The 15,028-nt window shown below is 44.2% G+C and overlaps 1 protein-coding gene across 1 annotated transcript in view; it reads right to left on the bottom strand.

Moving 5' to 3' along the window:
- Positions 1 to 535: 535 nt before the first annotated feature.
- Positions 536 to 15,028, bottom strand: part of ndufaf2 (NADH:ubiquinone oxidoreductase complex assembly factor 2) — a 179,712-nt gene continuing 165,219 nt past the window's right edge. The window contains exon 4 of the mRNA XM_067986466.1: positions 536 to 2,382. Coding sequence (XP_067842567.1) covers positions 2,128 to 2,382 — 255 coding nt within the window. The 3' untranslated portion in view covers positions 536 to 2,127. The remainder of the gene's footprint in view (positions 2,383 to 15,028) is intronic.

The raw sequence follows: 15,028 nt of genomic DNA, 5'->3' as shown, positions 1-15,028 counted from the left end.
GGGAAGAATCCCCTGTTCTTCTTTGAAATAGTGCCATGGGATCTTTTACTTCCACCTGAGAGGGCAGACGGGGCCTCGGTTTAACATCCCATCCGAAAGACAACACCTCCGACAGGGCAGCACTCCCTCAGTACTGCAATGAAATGTCAGCCTAGATCATGTGCTCAAGTCCCTGGAGTGGGACTTGAACCCACCCATCTTCTGACTCAGAGGTAAGACCGCTACCACTGAGCCACAGCTGACAATACATTTCTCTCCAATCTTGACTTTTCTTTTCCCCTCACTACCCATCCCCATCACTTTAGACTTCAGATAAGCAGCACATTCACTGCAACAAAGTGGCCATTAAGACTCTTCGAGAAAAGATATTCAATCTCTCTGATGTTATCTGTAGGTCTCAATGACTGCTTGTATGGTTCCCAAGGGCATTGGTATTTTGTAGATTAGTGTTTCTCAGAAATTCCTAACCTATATCAGTTTGTGGACCAAGATCCCATGAACCATGGGTATCCCTGTGGAGACACAGACACTGATGTTGGGATTAAGAGTTGTTCATTTATTTCACATTAATTGGTTGAATTGCTGAATGCATATCAGATTAAGGATAATCAACCGTGGTCAAATACATGCTTGGTGAGATGCTCTGGCACATACAGTGAGAGTCAATTACCCCATAAGTGGGTCAGTCAACATAAAGAGTTCTACATAATTATCTTAAAGTGGGGCAATGATTTTTGAAACTTGCAGAGGACAAGAAAAACATAAGATGGTAGCTGAAAATGTGACTGAATAGTACTAAAGGACTCTACCTATACTGTACTTGAGGATTGAGGGTAATAGACCAATTGAAGAATTTCAGCCCGTCGCCTTATTCTTTAGATTAAGTTGCCTGTCTTCAATTATACAATATAGGTTGGTGGTTCATTACCAAGTATTGTATGCAACAGTACATTATTGTTTGCAAATTAAAACAAAATCTTTTTTGGTATATTTCATGGTTTTACTGAATTATTTACTCATAATTTTTACCAGCAAAATAGAAATGAAATATTCAGACCAGTAAAATAATGACCTGCAGAGAAAACTTCAGAATAATTTAATAGAGAGCAATGCAATTTATACTTGCATTTGTATTTAGTGGCAGTTTATGCTTCCACCAAGTCACTGCCAAAATATAATTTCCATAAGAAGCACAGGGTGGTTTATTTTTTTGTAAAACCTGTTACTTCAAACATGTATTCTGATTTCATATGTTGTCGTTACTTTTTCAAAAGAGAACTTAAATGAAAGTTTTCCTTTTTTATGCTAATATTAGGCCATTTCACATGATATCTCCTTATGTGGCTCGGTGTAGATTTTGTTTGATAACGCTCCTGTAAAGCGCCTGGGGACGTTTTACTACGTTAAAGACGCTATAAAAATGCAAGTTGTTTTTGTTGTCACTGTATGTGTCATTCTGTAGTATCTTATTATATCCAGACTAGTAAATCAACTCAATATTAATAAACTGGATAACACAATTCAGGGAGCAGTGGCTTAAAGACAAATTCCTCAGAGTTACATCAGGCTAATTAACTCAAGTCTGTAAGTTGAGCATTTAGTGCAACTTGGTGATTAATTTTACATAAAACACTTGTTCCTGATATGTCTTCCATATAGTCCTTTACTTTTCTGCTGAGGATTAGTTCCCCCTTCAGTGGACCATTGTTACGAAGAATTTCTGTCTTGCATCTTTGAAATTGTCCAAATAATTTTATTCCAACTTAAACTAAACCAATGATTTTCAAACGTTCTGCACAGGGAATCTCCTGCAAATAGTGACGTGTTTCTGGCCCAACTTCTGAAAGATGGCATTAGCCACCCAGAGGCAAACTGAATTTTTAAATTTAGTATACAGCAACAGAAATAACAGGTTAGTAACTTAAGAAATACTTTGAACTGATGACCTTGCCAGAAGAATCCTCAAGTGCCAGGGATCCGAGTTTGAAAACATGTAGAGTAAAGAAACAAAATGCACTGACTCCTGTATTACTGATATGAAATGATTGCTGTATGTGTACACAATTCTTTTGTTTACATGCCAGACATTTCTGACAAATAGCCTTTAAACCACAAGGCAAATAAATGTTATTTTTTCTTGCTTGAGTTTCCTGGTGGTAACCAGCCTCCAGGCTGGAAGGCATTTGATGTACTCGTAGGTTCTGGAGATAGTTTATCCTTTCCAAAGTAAGTTGCAGAGGCGTGTCCTTTGACTTGAGTCTGAACTGGCTGAGCAACAAGACCTTCCTTATATTCTTTCTCTTTCCTAATCTCCTCCTTCTGCTGTACTTCATGGGCATGTATTTTTATCACTCTTCTATATTCTTCGTTGTGCAGAATTTCCTTTGCAAATATAAAAGGAAGATGAATACATATTTTAAATGCAAATTTCAACATTGTTTTGGTTTATATATTCTAATGAGAAATTTATTTTTGCATTGAATCAATTTTTCCAACTGATTTAAAAGTCTTGAAAGTCTAATGTGAAAACGAATACAACTGGAGACATTGAATCAACCAATTTATCACAAGAATTTTCTAGCACAGGACTTTCTGTATTTGAGGTCCTCTCCTCCCTTCCTTCACAATGAGGAAAATCTTTTTTACGCAGCGAGTAGTTATGATCTGGAATGCGCTGCCTGAAAGGGTATTGGAAGCAGATTCAATCATGGCTTTCAAAGAGAAATTGGATAAATACTTGAAGGGAAAAAATTTGCAGGGCTACGGGGAAAGAGCGGGGGAATGGGACTAATTGGATTGCTCTTACAAAGAGCTGGCATGGGCTCAATGGGCTGAATGGCCTCCTTCTGTGCTGTAACCATTCTATGATTCTAATTCTCACCTCACAGACATGTTATTTTCTTTAGAGACAGCAAATATCTTTGTATCACTGCCACTGCTTAGTCATCCTTCTAGAAGTTTAACACTATGGGAAAGGATAGGTTTACCTTCCTATTGACCCAGTGAGCCATTGAACTTGCCTTCAAGGAAAAGGCTCAGGTACAAGTCAAACTGTGAAGTGATCTAGTTGAGAGTTGTTCTGTTGTAGCTACAGCTGTAATAACTTTTAAAGCAGTGGTGCACAACGCAATTTTTAAAAAGAACCAGAATACTTGGGTTGCACAAAAGTTTGCTTTAAGTGTTACAGTTTTCATCAACTCCCTTGTCCCCTTCACATCTCAGGTTTTCCACTCCTACTGCCTGTCCCCTTTTGTATAACAGCTACCTCTGCAGCCTCAAATCAGCACGCCATAAAAGCTTGAATGTTATTGATGTTTATCTGACCTGATTATACACTGGTGACTCTGGCTGGGTCACCTCAAGTTGTACAGTCACTCCCTCCTCTTGGTTAAAACTGCTTAGTACTCCAGCACAATTCTGGAGAGCGCAAATAACTCCAAACATCTTTTCTCTATTACCAAACTAATGCAGACAAGCGTACGGTGCTGCATATAGGAAGAAAGAATGCGCCACACAAGCACTCCATGAATGGTACTGAAATAGATAAGGATGGGGCTGAAAGAACCCTGGGAGTCTTAATAGACTTGACACTCAACCTGCCCAACCAATGCAGAGCAGCAATCAACAAAGCCAATAGAATGTTGAACTACATGGCAAAAACAGTAGAATACAAGTCAGAGGAAGTTGTGATCGAACTGTACAGCTTTCTGGTCAGACCGCACCTGAGTACTGAGTCCAGTTCTGGTCGGCGAGAGACAAGGGAAATATTCAAGCACTGGAGACAGCGCAGAGAACAGCCACAACAACAACTTGTATTTGGTGTCAGCCATGGCTCAGTTGATGAGAGTGTGCTGCACTGTTGGAGGTGCCCTCTTTCAGATAAGACGTTAAACTGCCCTCTCAAGTGGACGTAAAAGATCCCATGGCACCATTTCGAAGAAGAGTGGGGGAGTTCTCCCCGGTGTCCTGGCCAATATTTATCCCTCAACTAACATCACTAAAAAGGATTATCTGGTCATTATCACATTGCTGTTTGTGGGAGCTTGCTGTGCTAATTGGCTGCCGTGTTTCCTACATTACAATAGTGACTACAATTCTAAAGTACTTCATTGGCTGTAAAGCACTATGAGACATTCTGAGGTCGTGAAAGGCGCTATATAAATGCAAGTTGTATTTACATAGTGCCTTTAACGTAGTAAAAGGTCCAATGTGCTTCACAGGAATGTTATAAAACAAAATTTGACACCGAGCCACATAAGGAGATGTTAATATAGGTGACCAAAAGTTTGGTCAAAGAGTTAAGTTTTAAGGAGCGTTTTAAAAGAGAGAGAGGTAGAGAGGTGGAGAGATTTAGGGAGGGAATTACAGAGCTTATGGTCTAGGCAGCTGAAGGCACGGTCGCCAATGGTGGAGCGATTAAAACCTGGGTGGATGAATTAAGGTGTACAGAACATACTTCATCATCCATAAGGATTTGTGGGATCTGGAAAGGTTGACGGAATCGAGGCCAAAGGCTTGAGATGTTGACAGAAGCCAACGAGGATATTCTCAGTTTTGCTGACATTCAGCTGGAGGAAACTTTGGTTCATCCAAGTCTGCAGTATGTGGCAACAACCTGTGGCTCAATGGAGGTGGCACAGAGGTAGAGCTGGATGTTGTCAGCACACATGTGAATGACCTGTGGCAAATTTTTATTTAGAGCCCTTTTGCATTTGAACTCAAATATTCTGCATCATTTATCTGCTTCTTTAAAGGAACTGTGTATCTGAGTTCATGGGGTTAGTAGTGGAATCAAATTATTAACGATTCTAATTCACTAATAATGTGATTCGACCACCATGAATCAGCCAAATCAAAAATCTATGATTTAAAATGTATTTTTTGTAGAATTAATCACAAACAGAGCAGCCTTCCTGCTCTGGTAGGAAGAACAGAAAAACAGAATATTTTTTAAATGGTGTTCAGAGAGATTTGGGCGTTCTTGTACAAGAAACACAGAAAGTTAGCCTGCGGGTACAGCAAGCAATTAGGAAAGCAAATGGCATGTTGGCCTTTATTGCAAGGGGTTTGGAGTAAAAGAGTAAGGAAATTTTACTATAATTGTATAGGGCATTGGTGAGACCTCACCTGGAGTACTGCGTACAGGTTTGGTCTCCTTATCTAAGGAAGGATATACTTGCCTTAGAGGTGGTGCAACGAAGGTTCACTAGATTAATTCCTGGGATGAGAGGGTTGTCCTGTGAGGAGAGATTGAGTAGAATGGGCCTATACTCGCTGGAGTTTAGAAGAATGAGAGGTGATCTCATTGAAACATATAAGATTCTGAGAGGGCTTGACAGGGTAGATGCTGAGAGGTTGTTTCCCATGGCTGGAGAGTCTAGAACTAGATGTCATAGTCTCAGGATAAGGGGTCAGCCATTTAAGACTGAGATGAGGAGGAATTTCTTCACTCAGAGGGTTGTGAATCTTTGGAATTCTCTACCCCAGAGGACTGTGGATGCTGAGTCATTGAGAATATTCAAGACTGAGATAGATAGATTTTTGGACTCTAGGGGAATCAAGGTATATGGGGATCGGGCAGGAAAGTGGAGTTGAGGTCGAAGATCAACCATGATCTGATTGATTGGCGGAGCAGGCTCGAGGGGTCGTATGGCCTCTTCCTGTTCCTATTTCTTATGCTATACTTTCCAGGACACCATTTTTGATTGCAGTTGGCAGAACTGTGGAACCAAAATTTGCCAGTTTTTCTCTAAAATTAATGAGCCACTGATGAAATTGCAGGAATGCATAGCTTTCAAACTGCAATTCCTAAAAATGCAATTTCATTAATGGGTTACCAATTACAAAGAAAAACAGGCATACTACATATTTCATTAAAAGTGCAATTTCATCCCCAGTTTGATTGTGGTGCAGTAACAGATGTGGTAAGCTTGTTATTTGTCCATCACTCCATCTGACCTGGACACTGAGTGTAATGTGGCAGGATAAAGTGATTCAAGAGTATTCGAGACAAATAATACTCTCCAGAAGGATGAGGGTAAATTATACTCATTTAAAAGATGTAGGGCACTAAATTGGGCCATGTAGCGCCCGTTGTTTCAGCGCTACACGGTCCCTCCGATATCCAAGATGGTGTCTTGGATGCGCACGCACGTTTCCTGCGTGACATGCGCCAGGCGCCATCTTGGTATAGGAGGAAGCGCATGTGCAAATACCGAATGCTGGAAGCATGTAAAGTAGGGAGAAAATGCCTGCAATCAGTGTGCAATGCTGATTTAAAGTGATAGACACCATTTTGGACCTTAACGCTCAACTCAACGCACAGTCTTATCCCCGACCATCTAAACGTTTCTGACAGTGCCTGAAGGACCCCCCCACCAGCGCTATTTAAAGGGCCATGCAGGTGTTGCAGGTTAGTTGCTGGATTATCGCTTCTGGCTGCTGGAGGAGTAGGAAGTGTTTTTTAAAGCTCCCTATTCTTATTGAGCGTTCCTACACTACTTTTGAGAGTGCTTTGGCAGGTATTGCCTTACGGGTTGGAAAGTTACAACCCTGGAGGAACAACATTCCTGCCAACCATGGGTGGTCTGCTAAGGCTCCCGTTGGGTATTGAGCATGACTGGGAGCATACAGAGAGGCCACGCCCAGCAGGTCAAGCTGCGAGGAGACGGAGGACAAGGAGGCTCAGGGCACTGAGCAGGAGACCCTACCCAATGAGGGCCTTCAGGAATCAATTCTCTTACCTCAACATAACCAAGAAGGATTGCATCCAACGTCTGAGGTTCAACAAGGAAGCGGTCACCGAGATCTGTCAACTGGTGCGGCCACAACTGCAGCCACAGAGCAGGGCGAGGACAGCATTGCCTGTGGCTGTGAAGGTCACCGTGGTACTGAACTTCTACGGCTCAGGAGCATTTCAGGCCTTTGCTGGTGACTTGTGCAACATCTCGCAATATGCAGTGCACTGCTGCATAAGGGAGGTCACAGATGCACTGTACCACATGAGGAACAGGTTCATCACCTTCCCTCTCGACAGAGACCATCAGAACGAGCGAGCACGGGGGTTCGCCCGCATTGCTGGCTTCCCCATGGTGCAGGGTGCCATGAACTGCACACATATTGTCTTGCATGCCCCACACATCAACTCGGCTGTCTTCGACAACCGAAAGGGCTTCCACTCGCTCAATGTGCAGCTGGTGTGCGACCACATGCATCGCATCTTGGAGGTCGATGCCCGCTACCCTGGGAGCAGTCACGACGCCTTCATCATGCGGCAGTCCAACGAGCCAGCTATCATTCATCCGACTCGGCAACTGGGCGACAAGGACTATCCCCTCACGACGTGGCTTATGACACCGGTTAGGAATCCACGCACAAGTGCACAGCAGGCCTATAATGAGAGCCATGCTGCCACACGCAACATCGTGAAGCACACCATAGGCCCTCCTCAAACAACGCTTCCGCTGCCTGGACCGGTCTGGAGGAGCCCTGCCGTACTCCCCTGAGCAGGTGGGCAGATTTGTGATGGTCTGCTGCATGCTGCACAACCTCGCCATCATGAGGGACCAGCCTTTGCCACCAATGACTGCAGAAAATCCTGAGCCAGAGGTGGAGGAGGAGGCAGAGGAGGAAGAGGCAGAGGAGCAGGAGGAGGAAGAGGCTGAGGAGGAGCAGGAGGAGGGGGTAGAGCTGGATGAGAAGATGGAGGAAGACGCAAGGTTGCAGCAGGAACCACACGTGCTCGCCTGATCCGTGCCCACTATCAATAATTTGAACTATATCCCCCAACTCACCAACAGTCCTACACTCCCCACCTTTCCCCTCCCACAAGACAATCAAATCGCCCTCTATCACATTACACATTGGTGTCCCTCTCAGCTCATTGCATGAATAAAAACCACCACCAAATGCCAAATCAAACTCTCATTTATGGATTAATAAATGAAAATATGCAAACATAACAGAACGATTCACCCTTGTGGATTCCCTTAGTGCCTGTTGTCCTTGTGCCTTTACCTATCCTAGTGCTCCTACGAGATGCTTCCCCAGTGGCTGGAGCATGGGTAGTGGGAGGCTGCTGGCTTTCAATGGAGGAACGTCCAGATGGCCTTGGAGGACGACCTCGAGCAGCTCGGGCCTGGAGGGCCCGGCTTCAGACTGCAACATCTCAGCATGGGCTGCAGCAGTCTGGCCTGGTTGGCTGAGAGGCAACAACAGGGGCATTGGCGGAGCGGCAGGGGTGGGAGCAGGAAGGCTGTCATCCTGAGAGCGGACAGCAGGTTCGACTGCTATGGCGCCACTGCCACTCTCCCGGGGCGGCGCCTCAGCACTTCTGGTGATCGACTGGAGAACGGATTGCTGGAGTGCTGTGATGCCCTGGCAGCCCCGTTCCGCAGTGGTCCCCAGAGCCACGATAGCAGCAGTCTGAGCTTCCAATGCAGCAGTCAGACCTTTGATGGCAGATGTTTGTGCTGCAATGGATGCTGTGACATCAGTCATCAGACGCTGCATCATGGTGGGTTTCACAGATGCGCTGATGGAGGTGACCACCCGTTCCATGTTGGAAAGGATAGGCTCCAAGCTCTGCACAAAGCCCTGTGCCAAGTTGGAGCTGGACTCCTCCATGCCCCTTCTCATTATGCGCAGGCTTTCTGGCAGGCTTTCCAGTGCTCCAAGAATTTGTTGGTGTACGCCCATCAGCCATCTTCTGTAGCCTGGCCCATCGAAGTCCTCATCTGACTCCTCTGTAGCAGAACTAGTGAGTGACCTCACCCTCCGGCGAGCTGGCACCTGTGGCATCCATTCCCCCCGCCCCGGCTCCTGCGCACTTGTACTTGGTGTCTCACCATGTGCAGATCCCTCCTCTAACCTAATCTCTAAAGGACGCGCAGTGTCAGTCTCTGAGCTGGTGGAAGCAAGTGTCAGATCGAATGATGGTGTGGCTTCAGTGTCCTCCTCCTCCTCCGCCTCCTCGGGTGCCGCCAAGTGTTCTTGGGTATCTGAAATGACAAAGGGAAACAGGTTGAGTTGTGGAGTGGGGAGAGGAGAAAGTAAGAGGTTTGTGCTTGCAGCGTGTGCAGCACGTGTCAGAAAAGATTATGGGAGGAGGGAGATGTGGGAAAGGAGAAGGGTCATTAGATATGCAGAGACCCCTTGACCGGGACTTCCAATGCGGCACATTGTAACGGCTGCAGCGATGGCCCGCCCAATAATCCGCAGCACCATCTCCCCTCGGGGGGTGAGGACGTGTAGACGTACCCGTCCAGCCTCAGGTCCCTCCTGCTGGCGGGTGTTATACGCCACCTTCTCCTGCAAGACAGAGGACAGTGTATCAGTGAGTGTCCTGCAAGGTGTGTGGGTGATGTGCCTGTCATGGTCAAATAGCTGCCAGTTTGTGTGACTTGAGTGGTGGTTGTGTGGCCTGCAAGTGTGGTATTATGCGTGGGTGAGATGCAGCATTGCGTATGGATGGCAGTGTTTGTTGGTGGGTGGGTGGGTGACGGGAGGTGTCGTGCATGGAGTATTGGTGCAGTTGGTAGGATGCGCCGCTGACACTTGCATTCACTCACCTTGACCACTCGTATCAAATCATTGCATCAAGTGCGTGGTGCAATGCTCCTCGGATTCACCTCCTGTGTCACGGCCTGCCAATACCTACGCAGCTGTAGTCTAGACGGTCTCCGGCCACCCTGCGGGTATGTGGCTGCCCTCCTCTGGTCCACACCTTCCACCAGGGCCTCCAGAGCATAGTCGGAGAATCTTGGTGCCCGGTCTCTTGCTGGTGCAGCTACTCATGATGCCATTCTCCCTTCTCCTCCTTGGCTGTGTATCTGCCATTGAAAATGTGCCTGCACCTTTAAGTAGTGCAGGCAGCTGATAACATGCACTGTCCATGCCCCATTTTCAACTTCCTCATTCTCCGTGCAGCCTCTCAGCAGCGAGGGCTGCGCTTGCTGCACATAGATTTCAGGGTAAGTAGCAGGCAGCATGAACCTCACGTGCTGCCTGCGTAGGGTCTGTTGGGCTACCATCGGCCAGAACAGACCCTTATCCAATTTTTCCTCCGTAGTGTCTTTTTGAATACTCCAGAATAAGACATTAGAATAGCCTTATCTTAATTATAACTGTGCCATCTTGTATTATGTTACATTTATTGGTGGCATTTTATTTTATTGTGATCTGAGCCACCGTTTCAGTCATTGAATTAGAATACACATTACCATTAAACTTTTCATCTCTGTTAGTGGAGTATGGTTAAATTAAATATGCTTAAAAATGCTGTCAGATTGGGATTTTTAACAAAACAGCAGCTTTAAAAGCAAGTGGTGTCCATGTGTCTCAGTGACAGATATTTATTGAACAGAATGCAGCAGGTGGGTACTACATCAAAAAGAGTCCATTAGATGGCATAACAACAAGAACAACTTGCATTTGTATAGTGCTTTAAATGTAGAAAAATTTCCTAAGGTGCTTCGGTGAAAGGAAAAATATATGCCAAGCCAAAGACAGATAGATTAGGAGGGATGTTCAAAAGTCTGGTCAAAGAGATGGGTTTTAAGAAGGGAGGTGCAGAGGCACATGGGTTTAGGGAAGGAGTCAGAGGAATGGAGAGTTTGGAGGGGGGTATTGTAGAGCTGCAGGGGGTTACAGAGATAGGGAGGGGCTAAGCCATCGAAGGATTAACTTGAGATGCCGTGAGACTGGGAGCCAATGTTAGCAAGGACAGAAGTGATGGATAAGCAGGGCTTGCTGCAGGATAGGATTTGGGCAGCAGAGTGTTGGATAAGCTGAAATTTACGGAGGATGGAGAATGGAAGGAGAGCATTAGACCAATCAAGTCTGGAGGTAACATAGGCAAGTATGAGGGCTTCAGCGGCAGATGGGCTGAGATGGGGTAGAGGCGGGCAATGTTACAGAAATGGAAATAGATAGCCCTTGTGGTGGAGAGGATATGGGGTCGGAAGCTCATGTCAGAGTCGAACAGGACGGTGAGGTTGCAAACAGTTTGGTTCAGCCTGCGCAGTTGTCAGAGAGGGGATGGAGTCGGTGGCAAGGATGCAGAATTTGTTAGGGTTGCAGCCAAAGACAACTAACAAGGACAGATATCTCAGGAAACTTGGCTCAGAGATATTATGTTTCAATACAAACCAGGATTTAAGCAAAAATGGGGACTCCAATGAAAAAGAGTAAGTTTAGGACTGACAACAGGAAATATTTCTTCCAGTAAAGGGTTATCAACAGTTTAAATGAGTTTGTCAGGAAAGGTGGTTGAAGTCTGGATGATGTAATGAGAAGACCGGAGTTTGTATTCTGGAAGGATAAGATCATCTGGGCTGCCATTTGAAGCTACCTTATGGTCTTGTGAAAAGGTCAGCCATAGGGACTCATTTAAAAAGAAAACAAATTTCTCAATAGTGAAGAAGTAAAATAAATTTGAAATAAAATATGAGGTACCATTGTAAATATTGTAACTGTAGGACAAGCCTATTATGGAGCTTTGTCCCAGAGTATTCCTTTGAGGTCAATATTTGAGAAACACTGACGTGCTCAGAGTACATATCTCTGTTAATGTTTACCTTCTATCTATTAAATGTGTTGTGGTAACAGCCCTAGACCATCTACTCCGATTAGTGGAATTACAGTTACGCTAACTGTATTCAGGTGGGACAAGAGAAGATTATATCTTAAGTGAGATCCTAAAATGAATAAACTAAAAAACAACCATTTATCAAGACCATAATTTTCATTAACTATATGACAGCAAAATTCAAACATGTATTATTTTAAACTACACATTATTACAATTAAATACAATACAATAATTCATGATTTCTATGACAATGGGATCTAGAGTCTGCATTGAAATAAATGGAAATTCAGTCTCTGATTATATTATAGTAGGAACAGACAGGAGGAGGCCATTTGGCCCATCGTGCCTGTGCCGGCTCTTTGAAAGAGCTATCCAATTAGTCCCATTCCCCTGCTCTTTCTCCATAGCCCTGTAAATTTTTCCCTTCAAGTATTTATCCAATTCCCTTTTGAAAGCCAGTATTGAATCTACTTCCACCACTCTTACAGGCAGTGCATTCCAGATCATTATAACTCACTGCGTAAAAAAATGTTTCCTCATGTCGTTTCTGGTTCTTTTGCTGATCACCTTAAATTGTACCATGTATTCCACCCAAATTGCTGCTTTGGCAACACTGTTCATATCGAGATCCCACCGCAGCTCACCTCCTCTACTGTTCCTTCTTGTTTGAAAACCTCACCCAGTACCACCAATTTCATCTTTCCTCTAAGATCCTTCTTTTTATCATCCCTCAGATTCCCACTCACAATCCTCACTGAAATCTTCTCCCTCATGTCTCCTCTCTCCCAACTTCATCTAATCCTTTCAGCATACCCTTCTATTCCTTTTACCTTTTTTTTTAGTACAAACTGATGAATTTCTGTATTTGTGCTACTGCTTCTGAAGAATGGAAGGGAATCAGTATGAAGAACTGAAACAATTAAGCACTTTAATTCTCAATTTACTTCACTACTGTAGTTGTAGCTCACAAAATGGTCCATTCTTCTGCCTCGTTCGTCATATCAGGAGGAATTTTGATCACTGTTACATCAAGGGCAAAACTGTGATGAAAAATGCAATAGGTGGGAACAACCGAAAACCAACAATTTATGTAAATAAGTAGTTCATGTTCAAATAAGAGGGTTGTTGAAAAAGTCACAAATATCACACATGCTTGATTTTTATGTCTTCTTTATATAGGGGACTGACTCATATTGAACCTTACAAGATCACAATGGTTTTAGAAAATTTACCCTTGAAGTAAAAAATTTCTGCCTGACTTCCTTTCTTGCGCTAAGCTTCCTAATTTTAACTTGTATTCTCTGGTATTGAAACCCATCACCAGGGTGAACAATTTGCTTTGATCAACTTTTATAATATTGAAAGTGTCAATCAGATCAGTGATGCCCAACCTTTGGATATAAGGGTCAAAATCAGTGAGTGGTCCACACAGTAATGTGAGCTCCATACACAAAAATGCAAGGCCTCCCAATACACAAAAAAATGTAAGACCCCAATACAGAATAAACAAAAAATAAGACAGGATTAACAACCAAGGACAGTGCAACAAATGGTCATTAAGGGCTTCGGCATTGAAATGCCAGTGGAAGAGGCTGAAAAGTAGTGTTCAACAGTTCAACAAAGTAGTGAGTCTCAAAACAAGTCTACCTACGACACTCAGTGACCCTCGAAAAACCTGAGCGGGTCCAGAAATTGATGCTTCAAATTTTACTTTTTCCACAACAAAGTGGAGGAGGTGGAAATTCCAGCCATTGTTTCGTCAATGTTTCAAGTGTCAGCGATTCAGCCACAGAGCACAGAGGGCAAAAATCGCACAAAATGTGTATGGTGTGGCTGGGGTCAGAGAGTCCTGGTGCTCTCGGCTAAAGCATGATGCCACCTGTGTTAACTATGGTGGGTCCCCACCCAGCATGTGCATGAAACTACCCTCACTTTGATGAAGCTGCAAACATCCAGAGGCCAAATTTAGCAGATTTATGCAAAGTTTGCTGCATCAAAGAGGCTGATTGCAGGCGTCTTACGAAAGTACAAAGATCAGCACTGTAAGCAGAAACAAGGATGACAAAGGGGCAGGTAACCAACTGGAATCCTCAAAACCAATCCAGATTATACCCTACTAACTTTCCATGAGGATGCTATCAAGCAGTATGGTGACACAGCGAAGATTATAATGGCATTTATCAACTATTGCTATAAGTCACTAGTGACCCCAATAAATCCATTAATGGCTGCAATAAATCAATTACATCAAAACAAAGCTCCACCAGTATCACCTGTGAAGGGAATAAATGTGTTACAATAGAGGCATCTAGGAAAAACAAGGGAGGGCTATAGAGAAAAACAATGGCCTCATGGCTTCAGTAAATGAAACTTATCTGTCTATCAAAAGCTGATTCAGCATACTGAATTACAACTGCTAGATTGGAGAAGAAAAAGAGGAAAGGAGGCGGAGCAGCCTCCTCATATATTGCAGCCTGCAATAGTGTGAAATTGATGTCTCTGGCACTACCTGTAGACAGGAGTGCGTAGCAGGTAAAAATTTACTTGAACAAGGAGTATCATTAAGTGTTGTGTCTTACTATTGTCCACCAGGGACTCCTCTACCACAGGATCTATTCAGGAGATCTTTCTGATTGGGAAACATCATGCTGATCCTGGGGAATTCCGATGCAAAACACCATGCATGGGGTAGATGGTCATCAACACTGTAGGCGAAGAACTACTGATATAACTGAAGATCTGGGCTACTGCATCTTGAATCCCCCAAATCCAATTATCACAGCAGCAGGTTCAACTCCAATAACATCCTTGATCTCACCATTGGAACATCAGCTGTGACCAGCAGATGTTCAGACCTAAGGATCGGGGAAGGCATGGGGGGTGACCATCTACCAGTCCTGAACCTCTCTGCCGGACTGCGACCATCCAGAACACTAGTCTGGAACTACAAATCAGCTGACGTGGCTCCCTTCAGGCTGCAACATCACCCACCCAATCATCTGCAAAACCCTTGATAAACTAGAGCTGGCCAGTCAGCAGCTAACTAATGTCCTAATGGGAGCAGCAATACCAATGAAGAAAGATCCTGAAGATAAGGTTGCTGTGAAACTCCAACACATCATTAGGTTGATGTCATTGATGTACCATTTACAAGCCATATTCCTGTATAAACCCCAGAAGGAGCGCACAATGGAGATATTCTTGGGCGTGGAAAGGGCTTTCAAAAAGGTTTGGCGCAATGGGTTATGATGCCCATAGCTCAGCTCAGCATTCCCAATTTGATGGATATTCAATTTCCTGGTAGAGCACACAATTCGTGTTAGAGAGAGGACAGTGATGTCCACCAGATTCTACCAAATCGCACGAGTTCCCCATTGCCCTGTTCCCAGCTCACTGCTGTTCCTCATTTATGTCAATGACAATCAAATACCTGAACAA

The sequence above is a fragment of the Heptranchias perlo genome, chromosome 1 (assembly GCF_035084215.1).
Source record: "Heptranchias perlo isolate sHepPer1 chromosome 1, sHepPer1.hap1, whole genome shotgun sequence".
NCBI lineage: Eukaryota > Metazoa > Chordata > Chondrichthyes > Hexanchiformes > Hexanchidae > Heptranchias > Heptranchias perlo.
This window is presented reverse-complemented; position numbering and strand designations above follow the sequence as displayed.